Source organism: Myiozetetes cayanensis, unplaced genomic scaffold (assembly GCF_022539395.1).
Source record: "Myiozetetes cayanensis isolate MyiCay16 unplaced genomic scaffold, myiCay2020 scf2-11, whole genome shotgun sequence".
Classification (NCBI taxonomy): domain Eukaryota; kingdom Metazoa; phylum Chordata; class Aves; order Passeriformes; family Tyrannidae; genus Myiozetetes; species Myiozetetes cayanensis.
Genome location: NW_026087411.1, coordinates 100,599,593 through 100,618,887, shown reverse-complemented (window position 1 = coordinate 100,618,887; position 19,295 = coordinate 100,599,593). Strand labels below are relative to the sequence as shown.

Genomic DNA, 19,295 nt, shown 5'->3' with positions numbered 1-19,295 from the left:
CTCTGAAATATTTTTTGTAAAACTATGAATAAGGAATATTTATATTGAAGTCACTCTAAAAATTATTGGAAGTAGAAGGAAGATCATCCTGCTACAGCATCTGCATTTTAATTTGACTTTCAGCAGCTGAAGATTGTTTTACTATAACATTAAGAGTCTTGAAAATTAATAGATGAAATTTGAGCAATTTTTCTTTAACTGCAGTCAAGAAGACTGAGGTCAATCTTGAAATAGACATAAGGATAGTATTCTTGATTACTCAGTTGTAAGCCAGGGATGTCCATGCCAGGCTGGAAAAGGAAATAATATGACTTTAGTGGCAGTAAACAAACTGTTGCACAGTTCCAAGCTACAGGGGCTTGCTTTTGTGCTCCTCTCCCACATTCAACACTGAGAATCTGGTCTGTGCTTGTTTCAGGCTGTCTAACGTAACACTGAGAATTCGGGCTCCATTGTTACGAACTTGTAGCAATTTTGTGTGCTTCAGCTCTAGAGCAGCTCATCTCTTTGTCTTCCCTTTGTGTAGTGGGAATCATGGTTGCTGGTTTTAGACTGTTTTAAAGGCCTGCTAGTTTATTTATTACTTTAGCCTGAAATATTTGTGCACTCAAGATGTGGGGAAGGTGAAAGCAAGTACTGCTCCTTAAGGCTTAGGTTATTTATGAATTACAGCCTTTTACAGGGGATAGAGGTGTCCCAGTCCTCATGTTTAGCTCCAAATTCTTTTTTATTCTTGCTTGTTTTGATCTGAATGTTCATAAAGGACTTTTAAGCCTTTTATGCAGAGAAACTGCCATAATTGAGCAGACCTGTTTTCTTCTGGGTAGCTGTAAACATCAAATGATTCAACAGAAAATACAAGCAATCTCTTCTATGCATGTGCATCATAATCTGAGCCTAACTGTTACCCTAACCCAGTCTGCAACCACCAGGGATTAGAGCTGCACCCAGGGCTCCTAGCACTGCAAGATGTGAGGATATGCATGCTGTAGCCCCTGGACAGTAGAAGTCCATTTGGCTAAGGTGAGGCGAGCTACAGCATGTGCGCTTGCAGGTCAGATACGTACATCCATTATACTTGCTGCTGCAACTTCATCCAGGTGTTTGAAGACCACGTTTAGGACGTCTCTCAGGCGTTTTACAGACTTCCTATTTGGCTGCAACAGCATTGCTTGGAAATTTACTGGGAGGCCATACCTTGAAACACATCAACATACATGATCATCTGCTGGGAAGGGACACAGCTCTCTGCTCCTGCCCTTCTCGCTCCTCAGCCTCCAGGCATGCCAGCTGATGGTATGTTGCAGAAACAATGCTGCCTTCTTACTGGAAAGCATTTTCTTTTTAAAGACAAAAGTCAACTGAATAGTGTCTTTCTGTTTTCTACTTCCCTCTGCATGCCCCCAAAGAACTGTTTTTCATCAAATTTGTGTGTCACCTTTTTTGTGATGTGTATTGTCTCCCGTGAGCTCCTGGAATGAAGTGTGCAAGGGACACATCTTGATCAACACAAAACAAGGTGTGTAAGGGTTCCACCCACATAGGAACTGCACCAGGAAGAGAACTGTACGTTTTGACTTTCACAGGAACCTCTGCCTGCACTCTGTGTTAACTCACCTCAGGACAGATTCAACAAAAACTCTCAAGGCTTTCACATGAATCCAAGCTACAAATGCTTCACTGAAGTTCACTTTCAGCCAGCGCAGTAATGGGCCCTATGGGAACAGACACAACAGTACTGTGATCCCCTTGCTGAGTGAAGCAGCCCCATAGCTAACACATCACTAAGGTCATCATGGGCTGCTGGGACAGTTCCCAGGCACCTGGTAGTGATTCCCAGTTTATCATCAACTCAGATGACTTTGGGCCAATCATGTTATTTATCCCATGCCTCAGTTTTATGGGCTAAATGGAGCTCACAGGAGACTGGTGGAACCATAAAGCCATTTCTGAGTCAGAGATGCTTAGGCACACTAGTAGCAAAGGCTGTATTTATGCAGGCCATCAGCTTGAGGGGCTACTTACATATTGTTGTTTCTTATCAGAAGCTAATTTCATCAGCTCTTCCTTTTCACATTTCAGCTCCTTCTCATCATAATAAAATTCTCGAACTATGAACCTACAATTGAATGACATTTGCTTTCACAAGTTGTAGTCCAGGTGAAATGCACAGTAATTTCCCTCTGGAGAAGCAGGTATAGAAAGTTGCTAGCCATTTAACAAGTTAAAATATGTGGAGGGTGGGAGTTTAAGTCACCCCTAGAAAGCCAGCTTCATGCTGTCAGTAGCATGAGAGCAGGAAGGACAATTCCAGAATCTGTAGTTTGGTGCTTTAGGAACAGGATCAGTAATTCTGCTGCCACAGCTCCTTCCCACCCTGCCTTGTCAGTGGCTTTAGGGCCAGCAGTAGCCCAAGCACTCAAGAAGTCCTAAAACTCAGTGATGGATTCAGCATACTGCACACAGAATAAGCTTCACCTTGTCCTCATTATCTCTCACTAGCCTGCCCTGACTAGCAGTCATTGTTTCTTACCTGTTTTCCCTGGCTTTAGCCTTGAAGTCATCCATCACTTTTCTAAATAAGGTCACGGTGAAGAGTCCTCCCTCTGCATCCTCAGCAATCATTCTGTGGGAGGGAAATCCAATGCTTTGATTTGTCATGGCAATCCCCTCATGCCTTTTTTGCCTTCCTCACCTTCCTCTTTTGCAGTTCTCTTTATTTTCATTTATGATACTGAAAAACACCCTGCTTTTCGAGAACTGTTGTGACTGAAACAGAGAACAAAGACTTTACTAGCACTGGCTAAGCTATCTCCAATGTGAAACTCCTGAACCCCCTGGAGTACACACATTCTGCCTGCCTGATTTGTCTGTGTTTCCTGGTAACGTTGCCCCACCTTTCCATACACTTGTGTTTTTGAGACAGGCAGTAGCAAACAGCTTGCTTCCACTTCTTGCAGTTCAGGTAATAGCTAAATAGTCAGCTCTTGTGCCCTGGACTGAGCCTCATGGTCTGTGTGAGCTGAGCAGTGGAATATTTAAGGTGAAAGGATAAGTTAATATGGTATTTGCTAATGCAAATGATAGTATGCTGAATTATTCTATTGTACAGCAGGAAGCAATTAAAATGCAAATTTAGTGTTTGATCTTCTTACGAATCAGTTTCCATATAGTTCTACGTGATTGCATGTGTTTGAATTATGCCTTGATTATTGTAACATATTGTCTGTTTTACACAAAAAAGCTAAGGCACTGGTTGAAAGTAGAAAGAACTAGGTTTCTTGAAAAAGGAACAACAAGCTAATTGTGATAAAATTTTTTTTTCTTTCATCTGCACTTCCCTTGAACAGAGTAATTTCTGATTTGAACTGAAAATATGTTAATGTGGAGCCTATGCATTAGACAAGTGATTCCTTCCAGGATCCAGCCATTTGGCTGAAATATAGCAGGGATCTCTGAAATGAACAGGGAGCTTAATTTGGAACTTCACTTACTTGGTGGAGCGAGGCACTACCATATCTGAGAGGGATTCATAGGTCTTCTGCCACTGTACATAGCTTGACCTTTGAGCAATACAACAAAGCACAGTAAATAAATACTATATATTGGAAAGCAAATGTGTTGATATATGTAGTTAGTTAGGCTAATGGCTTAGGGCAGAAGGGTTGGGGTCCTGGAGGACCCCTACCATGGGTAGGTGTGGTGCATCTGCTGTGTGCAACCCCAGAGCTGATCCAATGCTAGACTGTAATCATGGTGAGTGCCAGCACTGGAAGGAAGGGATCTGGGGGATGGTAAGAGTTTGCAAAGCAAGAAGTCTGTTTTTAGGGGGAATCTGAAAGAATGTGCAGATAAGAAACTCAAGAAACTTAGATCTCAGACAGCTTTTTTGTAACCTGTGATACAGTAAAGTTATGGTGCCTTCTGTGTGTGTTGGGACAGGGCTATATGGAGAGGAAAACTTTTGTGTAGGCTTCTGAGGAGGACACTGTATAACTGTCGCAACTGATGGCAGTGGCAGTCATCCTGCATGTAGGCACTTAATGGCCAGTCTTCACGAGCGAAGATCCGGGGAAGGTCTTTACACCTTCCAGCCTGCGCATTGGATTTTTTAGGTGAGACACAGTGTGCGCGGAACTGAGCCCATCCTTTAATCCTAAGGTTCATCTGCCGGGGCCAAGCGAGCTTGGATGGTGGCAGCGAGGTCCTTAGGACGTAGATGGGTTGCCTTTTTAAGGGCTAACGAGCTCCATCTGCCTGGGAGTGGCCCTGACCGGGAATCGAACCGGGGTCTCGGCAGTGACAGTGCCGCACCCTTAACCACTAGACCACCAGGGGCTTACAGATGCAGTGTATGGCCAGCAGAGACTGTGAGTTGGACAGGTTATGGCTGTGCTCCAGTAAGAGTCTGTTTTTCTTTTAGCTCTTACTATTCAGGAGGTTGATTGAGAACACACTCGTAATCATTAAAAACCCACATCCCGTTTCTGTCCTGCTACAGTGTTGGAACAGTCTTTGCCTCCTTCTTTGTGCCAGCACCACTCTTGGCAGAAACGGTTCTTTCTTCTTTGCTAACAGCTCCACCCATGTCCCAGCCACAGCGCTGATGAGCTGCCCCAACCTGACCCAGCATTGCCCGGATCCAGTGCCAAGGCCTGAAACTCAACGCCACATCAAGCATCTGTGCACACACTATTGCCTTACTTTGGCACCACGACGAGCAGCGTGATAAGATACTCAGAATCCAGAACAAAGTCTTCTTTATGCACTATGTCTGCCAGGGTCCGGGTCAGCAGATTTCCCCTACGGTAAAGAAGACAAAGTAAAAATAACACTAGCAGGAACTCAGCAGCAGCACACTGGAGGTATTGTGCTGTGGGTGGAGTTGCTAATAGTGTATACTGGGGTAGAAGAGGGCCAAGAAGGAGGTTGCTAAAGGACACAGCTACACTTCTGAAATGGCCATTTTGTTATTTTTACTGCAACCAAGAAGAATCAAAAAACAACTAATACTAATGACAGAATATCGGTGACTAGCATGAGGCCAGTTTATGCCCTTTATGTGAAACTACACTTCTGCTGCTTTTGTTTCTACAGTAGGGGTGTAGATGCTCAGGAAGAGCACATCTGCTTCCAGTCATTGCCACTTCCTGAAGGAGACACCTGCTTTCTCAGGAAGCCCATTGAACTGCTTGTGTGACCTGGCTTCAGGCAGAGCAAGAGATATCAGTACAGACCTAAGCCATCAAAGCAACACTGGCATACCTGGACTGCTGTGGATAGGCACACAGATACCTCCTGCTGAAGGGCAGTGAGAGCAGCAGTCTCATGCACGGGTGGGACCTGCAGGAGGTCTTTTCAGACTAAGCCCACTTGATCATATTAATTCCTAGGAGATGTAGATGGCCGGGGCTAACTGGACATGGCTGGAAGGCATCAGGTGTGTATGACAAGAGAGGAACTGCCCTACCTGTCACTGGGCAAAAGTGAAAAGGACCTAAACCAGTAGTTTCTAAATATTAATTAACTGGCCAGTAACTTATTAGGTGTTTGTTCAACCCAGGCTCTCTGGCACTAATAGACATCAGAGTTGTCAGCATATAAAGGTGAATGAAATGGTGAGAGGAAGATAGGCCTTGACCACAAGGTCTCTGTTCTTCCCCCTCATCACCTGGCCAGAGGCCTGGACAGCAGGATGCCAGCCTGGTTGGCTGCAGGGTCAGGAGGGCAAGGACCTGTGTCCTGTGCCCAGATCCTTAGTATGACACAGTGGCACATAGGAGCATGTGTTGGGTGAGGGCTTGCACAGCATCATCTAAGTTGCTTTGAATTTACTACTTAGTGGATTTTACCATTCTCCCCAATGATATCCTAGGAAAAACCCAGGTATCAGCATTGATAGAGGTAAAGACCATAAGCAGATGAAGACAGGAGAGAGAACATTTGGGAAGCCCAAAAAATGCATTACCTGAACCAACAGAATGAAACAAAGAAAAGAAAAATATAAGTGGGGTGCTGGTGAGGTGCGGGAACAAGCAAGACAGAGCTGTTTCCTATGGGAGCCCCTGCAAATCCTGTTCAGAACACAGGACACAGCTCTGTCTGGCAAAAGAATACACCAGCTGACACCGCTCATCTAACTTCTGACTCCCTGAAGTCCCATCAGAACAATACAGTGCATTTGGTTTTGACTCTTTCCAAGACTGCCTGCTCACACTGCCAATAGAACCCCATTAGGATTGGCACTGTCCCTAAGCTGATTTTGAGACATGCTGATTACACCAGCTTTCCTATCACTGACTTTTGCTGTGTCTGTAGCTACTCAGCATGTCCCAAAGCCAGAAAAGTTTTCCCACCAAAACACGTGGTCCTCTGCACAGCAATAGGTGTGGGCTCACACTGCCCTCAGTTCAGCCATGCAGCATCCCCAATGCAAAATACCTACATGGTTTTTTTCTCCAGGCTTTGCAAATTTCCTTTAATGTTGTTGTATGCAGCTGATCGGGTCTTTAGGTCTGTTTCTATTTGAGTCACTTGCTAAAACAAAGTAAAAAAAGTGAGTCAACACAGTGCTAGAGGCCTCTTTCTCACCTCCATCCCACTACCACTGCACCTTAATGCAAGCACACAGCTGTCAGCCCCCTAAAACCACCTGGATTGTGGCCAAGAGGGAACTAGTGTCAGACCTCCCCCGTGGCAAAGACCTCTGCAGAAAGCAGGATTCAGGCAGCTGTTGCTGTTAGAGTGCCAAAGCTGTACCTAAGGGGCAAGTTCATGGTTTCATTTGTTACCTACGCTGAACAACACATCACACCTTTCTAAATGAGCTGACAGTGTAAATAATTCATCCAGCCTGCAGGCATTTGATTTATTGTCAGACCAGCAATTTCACAAAAAAATCCTCCAAGATGGAGAATAATATGACAGTATATGAAAAAATAAAATATTACAATGAAGGGGATTAAAGTGCAAAAAACACATCAATGTACTCTAGTAAATCTGACTAAGTGCCATATACTTACAGATTGGTTAGGTTTCAATGTATGTATCATTATAATTGCAGTAGAAATTGCAATAATATAAACTGCTTCAGTATTAAGTGTGTGCTTCTGAGCTTGTTCCTGGCCAAGCCAAAGGCAAAGCTCCCACTGACTGCCGTGAGAAGAGGGAACACAACCTGCCAAAAGACATGCTTCCCCATGATGACATCTTAAAATCTGGATTGCAATTTACCTTTGCTAATGCTTCTGATATATTCTTCAGCGGCTGCTTTATGGGATATTTGGCCATGTCCCACTCAAACCGTGTCAAGTAGCTAATTAGGTCAACTGAAAATGCAAAGAGATGCATGAAAGCAGATAGGGTATCAGACAGCCAGAGTTTGGGTGGTAGTTCCCAGCTATACCTTAGGCATAACTTTGATTATCTTTAGAGACAGGAGTGAACCAGAAGCCCACCTCTGAATTCTTATAGAGATTTGATCTAGATCAAATCTGCACAGATCATATGCCCAATCTAATCGTCTTTCTAAACATGCCCAAACTTAGAAGCTGAACCAGAAATCTTTACTGCCTTACACCTAGCAGTATAGAAAAATTGTAACATTATCTGTATCATCGGGACACACAGTTGTACAGCTATTCTTCTTCACAGTATAAACAGTTTTGTGTAATCTCAATCTTGATTTCTGCAATATGCCTGAATTTAATCCCAGCAAGAGCTATCAGAAAAATGCTTCATGCCCAGGACAAGCAGTAATAGTGAGGGTGGCTGAGAGCTTGATCAAAGGTATTAAGAGCATAGCAGATTAACTTTTCTGTGATTCATTCAAGTGCTCACTAGAAATCAAACAAATTCAGGTGTGATGATGAATTCCTCCTTGATTTTGTGCACAGAAGTTCCCATCTCACACAAAACTATAGGGTATTTATATAAATGTCCAGTCACAGCATCCTACAACAGAAATTCACAGCAAAGCTCTGTGCATGCAATCCCCACAACAAGGCACCCTCGGACCATGGGGAGCCGTGGCTTCTTCCCAGAATCAAGGGGAGATGACACATACAACATCCAGCTCCTAGAACAGGGTCGTCCTGTTCCACTATTTGAAGACCAAGACTCCTTGATATTAGAAAACAGTAAGGCTTAGTACATTATGGTACCAAATAAGGAATTCTCCTCCAGCAGCTCATGAAATCAAACAGCTCTTTGCCTGAGTCCTGAGAGCCCTTTGGATGCTGAACACACCACTACGCAGTGTTCTTACACAACTTTATAGGATGAGGTAAAGTCATGCATCCTGCCACAACAAGCAGAGGGGCTGGAATTGCTCCCTAAAGGTTAAGAAGGTGAGAGGAAGGCAGCAGACATCTAGACAAAGAGGCACTGTCAGCTGAAGGGTGGGCTTCCTTCCAGACCAGAAGGATAAATATGGAGAATATCTGGGAAGTTGCACTGAAGCAGTAGGGAGCAAAACAAGCTCAAGATGTCAAGTAAAAGGACATGCATGCTGAGGCCCTTAAGTGCTCTTTGCTGCCTTGTCCAGGGAGTGAATTCAGTCCCACAGTGAGGTTTGAGCACAATTTCTTGTGGGCTGGACTTTGAGGGTAAGGGGAAAACTTTAAGAACCAAGATGCATAGGAAGGAATGTGGAATATTGTGTAATTGCCATATTACCAGGCTGAGGGTACTACCCTATTTTGTGTGATACCAAATACCCTTGGCAGGAGAGCACTATCCTTTCCATGGGCTTCTCTCACCCCACAACAGAGTCAGTTTACCCTATTAGATTTCTGAAGCATGGAAAGTCTTATGCTAGGAGGGAACAGGCTTCTTAGCAAGGGATAAACTGCCTAGAAGGCAGAGAGCACTGGCACAGTGGTGTTCTCCCCCTCTTTGTAAAACCACATCTGTGTCAACGTCCCCCACATCCAATCAGCAGGAGTCACAAGGCAAAGATCCAGTGCTTCTTGCTAATGTCTCATCAGGAATGAGCAAATTCTCTTGCACACGGAGGGTGCAGAAAAGGTGCAAAACTGCAGAAGGCAGGGAGAGCTATGGCACAGCTCTTGTGTGCACAGTTCTCCAGCAGTGCTTGCTCATGGTCTCCGTGGGGAAGGCAGAGAGGTCAAATATACTTCAGTAACAAAGTTCACACACCATTTCCAATAGGGGGTACACAGCACAAGGATTTCACTCTGCTGCCTCTCTTCTAACCTTGCGTGCTTAGGCCTTGCTAAATTCAGTGGGGATGAAACCTGCAAAGAGCTTGGAATTACTGGGCTGTGCAGAGGAACAGTGTATTCACAGGCTCTATAAAGACAGACACTGACCTATTTATAGCTGATGAGATATAGAAGTTCCCCAAAGAACTTTACATGCCCTTTCTATCCTCACATTCCTTAATTCTCAGCAGAATCCGGATGTTGGACAGTTAAACACAGCGTGAGTTCTCAGCCCAGTTTTTCAAGTTCACTCCTGAGCAGTGCTCTGGCACTGGTGCAGGTTAGTTAAGAAGCCTGATCTTGGGGATGGCACAAACTACTGTGAACTACACTAGCAGGGCTGAGCTTAAATTGCCAAGCAGTCCTAGAATCCTGTTGCTCATGGAATGGCATCCCTCAGACATGGGACCTGTCAAGTCTATTCTAAAAGACTTCACATAGCTGCCCACCCAGGAGAGATGATTCCTACCAGCTCACAGCTGTCCAGGAACTCGACAGCCTGAATCTCATAATCTAATTTACGCACTCAGCTCTAAGATGCAATGTTAAACACTTTCCCTTTAAAACACTTAATTCTTCAAAATTGTTATGCTTCCCACTTTGCTTTGTTTTGTGTTCACTATAAAGCATGGAGTTATTCCACCATTTATCAAATTTTAAAATTCATTTGGATTTAACATTACCATAAATGGAAGAGAATTTGGTATGAATCTTTGAAGAAAAGCTTTCATGTCATTTCACATTTTTTATTCTGTCATAAGCAAAAAAGTTTGCTTATGCTGTTACAATATATTAAAATTTTTTTTATTACCCAAATATATATTTTTCTCTGTAAGAGAGAAATTTCCATATGGCTGCTTTCAACTGTTGCCCACTGGAAAACTCCATGTGTGTATACTCACATAACTAAAAGTGCTGTATTTTTTCATCCTTTGCATTTTTCTTCATACATATCTAACAAAAAACTTAGACACACAGCCACCACCTAACTGCTATCAGAATTATATACAACTGAGCTAAAATCAGTGTAACTTAAAACAAAGTTTGAGTTGGGATGATGTAATAGTCTGAAACAGGATCATGCAGCAAGAAATCAGGTCTTATGATTTTGTTTCTGATTTCACAACCTCAAGGAAGTCCTTGAGTTCACAAACTCAAGGAAATCCAAAAGGACTTTAGAGTCCTTTTGCTAATCAAAAAGGTAAGGAGGAAGACTTGGTGCAGCAAAATTGCTGCTGCTTATGAAGACTGACGCTGGAAGATATTAGGGGAATCCTCATATACTAAAGCTGACTTCATTTTTCAGATGCAGTGAATAATCTTGGAAAGGTTCATGTCCTAATTTAATATGATTTGTTTGGATGACCAAACCCAGACAGAGGAGAGAAATTAGTAACACACAAGTAATTGTCATAGCCTTCTAATACCACACATGAAGAGCTGATAGGAAAACAAAATGGTGTAAAAAGGGGAAACAAAGGAAATTAATGAAACCTGTTGTTTCTCAAGTCATAGGGATATCGTGATCAAGCTACGAGGTTGTTACTTGAGAAATCCATCGTAACCTGATCACTGTATCTCTACAACCAGACCAAGACTTGTGTCTAGCACTAATACACACAAATGCATGCATGTAACAACACCACAATCATCAGTCAACATACTTTTGAGACATTTCATTTTATCCTTTAGCCCTGAAACACAGTAAGTGGGATTATTGTATTTCTTAAACAGCTGCACTCATCACACATCAGTTTTATGTCATACACAGACATTTCTAAAAGAACTTCCTCCCCATCCTTTACCCATACAGGTCTGAAGTACAACATTGCAGACAGTGAAAGGGTGATGGAGTGTGCACTCTTAAGTTTATTCAAAACCATAATTCTACAAGTTTGTAATTAGCATGTGTAACACATCCAATTTTGTTGTACTTTTATAGGATAGTTGGAGAATGCAAATCTGTATCAGATCAATGACACCTGTCACACAGCCATACAGAATGAGATTTAGATGCCCATAAGAGATCAAGCCCAGGCAGGGCACAGAAATGTGCTAGGTCATATTAGGAGTGAAGGAGGATGTCTCCTGCTTTCCTCTTCACTCCAAAGTTAGCTTCTGCCAACTTTGAGAATAATGGGAGCAGGCTAGACATGTTCTGATAAAATGTTGCTGTGGCTGTCCTTTCTGAAGTGTGAGAGTTTCAATTCCACATATTCATATTCTAAAGCAAAAAAAAAGAAGCATCAATGCATTAAAACCCCCACATTCCCAGCACCTACCTCCATTGGCCAGAAGATTTTCTTGGACTTTATCTTTTGAGTCCTCCATAACTTCTCCTATGTACTGAGCTATTTTCTTTATTATGCTTAGGTGTAACAAGAAAACTGTGTTAGTGAAGAAACAAAATTGTTATAAAACAGTTATCACAATGATCTAATAAACACAGAGATGCCCAAACAAAACACCTGAAGCAAAGTAGGTTAATTTGCAATGCAAATGATGATAAGCAATCTATGACATACCACAGAACTAAATTTCTTATCTCTTAAATACATTGATCTCTGCAAAAACACAGGTAATGTTATTTATCCAGTGCTCTAGACTGATCAAGGTTCAGTCTTCTGTACAGTCATTATGCTCATAGCAGAAACCAGAAGGCAAGAAACCTACGTTTAAAACCCCAAAGGTGATGAAGGAACAGAAGGCTACATACAGACAACATTGACTGAAAATCTGTTCCATAAGATGCTAAAGAAACTCTTAAGGCTTGCTGAGAGAAGGTTCTTAAAAGTACTCAGGGGCAAATGGCACTGTTCACTTGTTTGACAGGGAGAATTTCCTTCTTGTTCTTATTCTTTAGGAGACTTTCTCTCTTCTCTTTAGCATGGTGGACAAGACATTCCTTTAAGGTTATGGGAGAACTAGATTCAAATCCCATTCAGAGTAGTGGTTTGAACAGAGTCCCTCCTGGAGAATGCTGTCTCCACACAGTTACTTATTCTTCGCTGATTTCAAAAAAATGGATTCATCAAGTCCCTCCAGTAGTAGATCCCCCTGTCTCTAGTCAAAGTACCTGTCTCATACAGGCTAAGAGACTTTCTGGTTGTTCCAGTATCTTTCTGCACTCAGAGATATTCATAGAATTTGGCCTTCAATTCCTGAACTGTTCCAGGTTGACTACACACAGTAAAAAAAAAAGCAGCAGCTACAAAGCAACTGCCTGATCATGAAATTGTGGAGACACAAAGTAGACATAATCCTTGGCACAACAATAGGGAGCGTAATGGCAGGCTTCTTATCCCTTTCTTTCCTTCCTGAGGGGAGACTACTACAGCTGTAGATGAGCTGGAGACTGAAATTGCACCTACAGTGTTTGGACAATGTATCTTGTGACATCCTGTGGTTTTCAAGAGCTCAGGAAAAGGACTTTGAGCCAGGTACAGTCTTTCCTGGTATGGGGAAAACATCAGAGAAAAGGATTTTCATTCATGTGCTGCAAAGCAGTTACATCTCTCTCTATTCCTGTGAAAAAACTTACAGTCTTGGGAAAGGTTTTCTAGTCCTGTGACAGGGAGGAAAAATATGAAATTGCTGATGCTGCCAAGAATGCAGTAGTTAAAATTCATGCTGTTTGGGATCATTCAGTCTGAAGAAGATCTTATTGTGACCTTACAGTATATAAAAGAGGCTTATATGAAAGTTGGAGAGAGGCTTTTTACCGGCACCTGTAGTGACAGGACAAGAGGCAACAGTTTTAAACTGAGAGCAGATTTAGATTGGATACAAAAGAAGAAATTCTTTACTCTGAGAGTGAAGAGGCACTGGAACAGGTTGCCCAGAGAAGCTGTGGATGCCCCACCACTGGAAACACTGAAGGTCAGATTGCATGGGGCTTTGAGCAACCTGGTCTAATGGAAGGTGTCCCTGCCCATGGCAGGCCGTTTGGATGATCTTTAAAGAACCCTTTCAACCCATACCATTCTTCTGTTACCCTGGACAGGTGCAGTTCAGAGTTCCTGTAGGAAGAATTTACACCACTGTGCTCCAGTTTATGCCCTTCTCCCAGAGCTGCTGCAGTTTTTCAGTATCTACATGCAGCCCCTCAGGGACCTGGTACCAGCTGAGGGTTGCTGGAGTACAGCACATCTTGCCCACACTCTGGCTGGGGGGGCGGGTTGAGGGATCCAGAGAGCAATTCCCTGTCACCTGTGACCTTGACAAGCATTTCTGAAAATTTCAGCTGGTAGATACAGCTGGTTTTTATCTCCTTCATGATGCTCAGGGAGCTCAAAGAACTTGGAACGAGACGGCAGTTGGTAAGACCAGTATAGCAGGAGGCTAAAGATCTTACGGAGAAAGCAGTCCATGGGGAAGTGTATAAACCAGGAGCTTTTCCAAAATTGCTTTCATTACTGTTTCACTGAGTGCAGCTGGCAGCTAACCTGACAGGTGGGAGACAGTTAGCTCTGGCCTCTGTCCAGATGTGTGTTCTCATGCACCTGACAGTCCCAGCTGTCCAGGCAAGGCTTGGCTCCCTTCCTGCCCAAACATCCCGTGGTCCCTGCAGCAGGACACAGATACAGCGTATGTAATACACTGGGCCAGAAAAATGTTCTCCAGTCCTGCCTCAGTCTCTGTGCCTTGCCTTGCATCCTGTGATGTGCAAGTGGGATTCACTCCTCCAGAACATTTCTCGTGCAAAGACATAACACACCCTGCACACCACTGAGGTCTGAGGCAAATGAGAGGAATCAGACCCCTGGTGGAGTCCCACTGACTATACTGACATCCAACAGTGAGCAGCTTTCAGAGCCAACACTTAAACCTCTGCCTTTAGATGAGATGAATCCTACCTTGAGAAAATATCATGCTCAAATGATGCTTTATAAAAGGAGAGGGTTTCATCTAAACTGCCTCAAGAAGTGGTAGTAAAAACCCATGAAGACAATAACTCCATTTAACCTATTATTACATCTTGAAAGACTCTCACATTTTGCTTCTGCAAGTGCTGCAATATCATTACCTTCAAAAAAAAAAAAAAAAAAAGAGTCTAACAGTTTTTAAGTGATACTGAAAATTAAAAGCTGCTATCAGCCAGGCCTCCAAAACACTAAAGGGAGCAGAAGTCCTGCAATCTGAGGCTGCTGCCAAATGCTCTGCTGACTTTGAACAGGGAGAACCCCCAGTTCAGAGTGACCCAGGGAACTAACAATATGAGAGAGCTCCATGCTACCACAGGGTGACATGGAAAAACACTCTTCCTCCCTGAGTAAATAAATAATAAAAGTATGTGGAAACAATAGCTCCTGCAAGCTCTTGCCCCTTCTCTGCTGTCCTGGCAGGAGGCAGCGCTGACAGGTTTGCACTGCCTGGCTTTACTGGCAGTTGTGTTTATCCAGCAACAGTTCAGCAGGCAGCTCTTTCAGAGGAGCAGGAACATAACTGCTCAGGTCATCTGAACAGGCTTGTAAGCCTCTGGATGCCATTTACTTCAATCAAGTGTGAGTGCTTGGCATTTTAACCCTTGAGTCACAATTTAGACATAAGACCTTAGGCATTTATTTAATGCAAAATGCTTTTGTATGTTGTTGTGGGACTCAATCTGCTATCACGTTTGATTTTTCTCTTGTGTTGATGAATCTGTGTTGATTATTATGTTACTATTCTAATGCATTTTTCTTATTTTTCTAATTTTTATTATTTTTCTTATTTTTATAATGCACCACTCTTATTTTTAAATGTTGTTGATCCTTCTTGGTTACCTACATTGATAGGCAAATGGGGCAAACAGGGAGAGTCCTTGCCTCAGTAGATTACAGTGGAAGGGCCTCACTGTTGCTTGCCTATCTGCTACCCTGACTAGAGAGACATCTTCCATTAGAACAGTTAGCAGGTATTGGCACCGTCTCTCCCCAAATTTGCCCCCATTCCCATTTTCTTCTCTGCAGTATGGACCAGAGGCCTGAACATGTTTACAAAGAATATGGGGCAGTATTTTCAGCAGAGTCACTATGAAGATGGTTTTCTTGATTAATTAAGTTGCTCTGTCCTGCTAAAAATCCTGGAGAAGCAATACGGTTTAGTTTAGGTAGTCCTGTGAGGAGCAGGGTATTGGACTCTATGATCCTTATGGGTCCCTTCCAATGCAAGATATGAATCATATTCTATGATTCTAGAAACATCAATGTTGTGTGCAATCCAGAGTGATCAAATGCAATCATCCTAATACAGACTTCATTTAGCACCAACAAAATTAAAAGAAAAAAAAAAGGATATGGAGAAATGTATTCTAGCAGACCTACTTTTACCCAAACTGCCTAGCCTAGATGCCAACAGTTTATGTCAGGGCTTCTGTATGTGTTTGCAGTTGCCTGACAAAAACCTATGAAAGGACTGAGCATATTTAGATACGCAAATCCTTTTCAGTCTGGACCAGGAGAAAAAAGGCTAAAAGCCCCAGAGCTAACACATGACCAAAACTACATGTGTTCATAGTTACATGCTTCCAAAGCAAAAAAATAGAACAAACCAGAAAAACCCAGCAGCTTATACTTCCATTGCCTCAAACTCAATTTTGTGCCATGAAGCATTTTACAACCTAACACTTTCTCTGCTTGCTATACTACATTATTCTTTGTACATCCAGGTCAGTTTGGTCCAAAAGACAAACTTGGCAATGGTCAGCAAGTCATGGTCAGATCATGCGAGTCTTTGCTTGAGTAGGTTTTATACAATGTGACTCAATATTCTGGTTTTCAAGGAGTTTAAAAGCCTGAGAGGGAGAGGTTTGGACTTTATTCAAAATAACTTAATCTTTAGAACTCCTATATCTGTTTGCAAAGGGACAGAAGGCTCTACAGAAATAATCTGTGAAAACAAGATCAGGAAGGGCTTCATATTCTCTAAAAGCTGTTTCATTAAGTTTCTGGATGAGGGAGGAAGAATGTTCTTAAAAAACCAACCAACCAAACAAAAAACCCCCTGTTTTAAGCAGTTTCCTTTTGAGAAACAGCTTTCCTAGCACTGCCACTCAAATGGCTGTGCAGAGAAAGCTATCACAGACTCAATTCAGCTAAATTTTAAGGAATGATCCTTTCTTTGTGATGACTTCTATGACAATCAACACAAGGGTTAAACAAAGCCTATCCACCTTAGTCCAGCTGTAGTCCAGGCTGAACTGAGTCAGACTGAGGTGAACACAAGGACATACCATCCCATAAAAACAATGTCTGTTTCTCATTTGTAGGTAGTAAATAAGATCTATTTTACCTTTCAGCAAAGCTATCAAGTTTTCCCAACTCATCTGACAGACCAACAAGAGCATCCAGTGTCCCCACCTGTGTAAAAGATGAGAATTAGGTGAAAGATGTACAACTCTAAGGCTTCTGTTGGCAGAGCCTTAAGGAGACTGACTTGTGCTTAACACTGGTGAATTCAACAGTTTGGCTGAACTTTATTTACTTTGTGGAAAATACTAGCAATTCCTCTACCCAAGACCTAAAAAAGCATAAAAAGCCTTTTCCAATAAAGGAAAAAAGTATGTGTAGTCTCAAGATCACACATCCCTGTCTTCCTGTTTTCATTTAATCCTGTATCATTGAGCTGCATAGTCTTTAACCTGATAAAACAAACACTAGAAACGCACACAAAAAATACATACATACAAACAAGTCAGAGGTACTGAGAGAACCAAGAGAAGCAGCACTTAGAGACCCTCAGACAGAGGGTCTCTGTCTGAGTTCTTTGCTATTATCAAAAATTAAGTCTCTCACAAAGCCACTTACGACCAACATCTGCTTTTTGTATGACTCTGTCACAGTCACCACCCCATATTTATGGTATTGTAGTATATTGGTAAACCTTTTCTTCTTACGTTGCCAGCTCAACATTATGAAGGGTCAAGCTGAGGGAGAAGAAACAAATTTTATACAGAACAAATAGCAGAATGTGAATGGGGGTCTTCAGATACTCCAAATGCTTTAGTTCCTTTAGCATAACCAAACTCACACCACTACCAGTTGGGTAAGGTCCATAGATGGTAAAAATAAGGTCCATAGATGGTAAAAAGAGTATCAATCTCAGGTGCACACGCAAAAAGCAACATTACCAGTCTGAAACATTCATGTGACAATTCAGTAGGTTTTTACTTGAGAACAGGCCATGCTCCCATGTTACTTGCATCCTTATGTACTTGGAGGAGCTCAAGTTGTAACTGTTAACAATCTTTTTGGTTTAAAGGCAGATCCTGGGTGCACTAAGTGTAGCATTGTTAAGTGATGGGTGATAACAATTCCCCAAGGAACTGAGTTCCACATCTGTGGTAGCTCTATTGACTTTAACGCAGCAGATCTTGATTTCCTCTTAACCACCATACAGAAACAGAATTAAATGTGCAGGTCTCTAAAATAATTTTTAAAATCATGGATTTAATACTCTTTGAATTTATATGATATTATGAAACTGGATAATGCAACTGAATAAACACACACATCAATTTCCCAAGGAGTAGTGTGCATTGTAGCACTGTTTTCTCTGTCAGCAGTCTTACTGTCGTGGTTCTAGCTACTTCCTTTGCATTAGCAATCCATCATGTAAACTGATGTATGTCTTTCATGACGAGGAGCAAATTGTACATGGAATGCAAGAGATTAGTTATTTAACTTATTCATTTTTACTTCTGATACATGTACCCTTCCAATGTGAAGGTCAGTTTTGAACACAATGACTTACTTTTCTCTGATCAATTTTCAGTTGACTGAACACAACTCATCCCCCAGCTACAATCTTCTTCTATTCTCTGCATATTGTCCCAAAAGATAAATTCCATGTTTATCCCAAAGGATAAATCCCACAGTTATCCCAAAAGTCCTAGTCCCAATACAGCCCTAGCTAGTGCTGCTGTATTGCCCATACACAAACCCCTTCCTCACTTACCTTTAAGTCTGGAATATGGAATTTGCTGTTGCTGGACAGGTTGGATTTAGATGTCACAGTGTTCATTCTCTCCCATGCCTGTAGATTTGTTTTGTCTCCTGGAGCAGAAATTAGCCAGAACTCCGACATTATCTAGTATTTTCCCTTCACTCCTGGTCACTGTAGAAACTCAAAGCAGCTAAGTGCTTAATAAAGAACTGCACAAAGAGTGCTCTTCCCTAAAAACAAAAGAGTTAGAACAGATCACTGATTTTTTTTTCTTCCTTCTTTTTTTTTCTTTCAGAAACAGTAGGAGAGTGAGTCAGTCCTATGTCTCAGGCTGAAATGGAACATGACCTTCCCCAGAATGTCACGGAAAGAGTGTGGCTGTTCTTTCCTTCTCAGGGTTCATCCATCCAGTTTCTGAATAAAGAAATGAATCTTCCTCCTCCCCTTTTCCCTCCCAGCCTGTTCCATTTGCCTTGCGCTGTATGTCCAGTCTCCATTGGGCAGTCTGGGGACTTCACCAAACCACCCAAATGTAATAAAACATTTCTGCTTGATAAATATTCATTCTCAAATTGTTGGACACTTGTAGGGAAAACTGAAAGCAAGACCTCTGCTGAACATAAAGGCTGCAAAAGATGTCACTGGCAAAGAATGGAATATTGCTTTCCCCTGTTTTTTCTTCCCAGCCTGGATAGGAAGAGCTGGAGGAAGGCAGGTCCTGGAGTTCAGAGACGGTATCCTCACACCACCACAGACAGAGCAGCCGCGAGAATCCGGAGGGGGGACAGCTACTGCGGCGTGAAGCGAACAGATGAGGGCAGGAGAGCGAGAAGCGGACACCGCAGCGCAATCCCCCGTCCCTCCCGAGGGCTCCCCCGGGGCACCCCCGACTCACGCCCCGCGCTCCGGTGCAGGGGACAGGGCAGGTGTGGCACTGGCCCCTCGGCACCGAGCGCTGCCAGCGCGGATGTGGGGGATGTGGGGGATGCCGGGTCTCTTTCCCCTGCCTCACCTGCCCGCGCTGCTCCCTGTGCCCGCCGCTCCCGGCACGGCGGCTCCCGGCGGCTCCCGGCGGGGCGGGCGCGGACACGCTCGGAGGTGGCCGGGGCAGGGTCGGGGCGGAGCGGAGCGGCGAGATGAGGGCTT

The 19,295-nt window shown here is 43.0% G+C and overlaps 1 protein-coding gene across 2 annotated transcripts; it reads right to left on the bottom strand.

Annotated features, from left to right (window-relative positions):
• Positions 1-60: 60 nt before the first annotated feature.
• On the bottom strand, positions 61-18,859 carry ATP6V1C2 (ATPase H+ transporting V1 subunit C2). 2 transcript variants are annotated; one of them, XM_050315288.1, is made up of 12 exons: positions 18,162-18,859; positions 16,497-16,564; positions 11,507-11,592; positions 7,234-7,328; positions 6,446-6,537; positions 4,705-4,803; positions 3,495-3,563; positions 2,534-2,626; positions 2,026-2,119; positions 1,618-1,715; positions 1,068-1,197; positions 61-290 (listed from the first exon to the last, which is right to left on the bottom strand). In XM_050315288.1, exons 1-12 carry the CDS (start codon positions 18,288-18,290, stop codon positions 195-197), a joined length of 1,149 nt encoding a protein of 382 aa, XP_050171245.1. In that variant the 5' UTR covers positions 18,291-18,859; the 3' UTR covers positions 61-194. The 2 variants fall into 2 exon arrangements, with proteins under 2 accessions (XP_050171245.1, XP_050171247.1); XM_050315290.1 differs by lacking the exon at positions 3,495-3,563.
• Between the last annotated feature and the right edge of the window lie 436 nt (positions 18,860-19,295).

Coding starts and splice junctions, on each gene's coding strand:
- ATP6V1C2 (XM_050315288.1), bottom strand. CDS start 18,290: ATGTCGGAGTTCTGGCTAATTTCTGCTCCAGGAGACAAAACAAATCTA. Junction 2,120..2,533: donor GCTAAAGCCAGGGAAAACAG/GTAAGAAACAAT, acceptor ATTCAATTGTAG/GTTCATAGTTCGAGAATTTT. Junction 291..1,067: donor CAGCAGCAAGTATAATGGAT/GTACGTATCTGA, acceptor TTCCTTTTCCAG/CCTGGCATGGACATCCCTGG.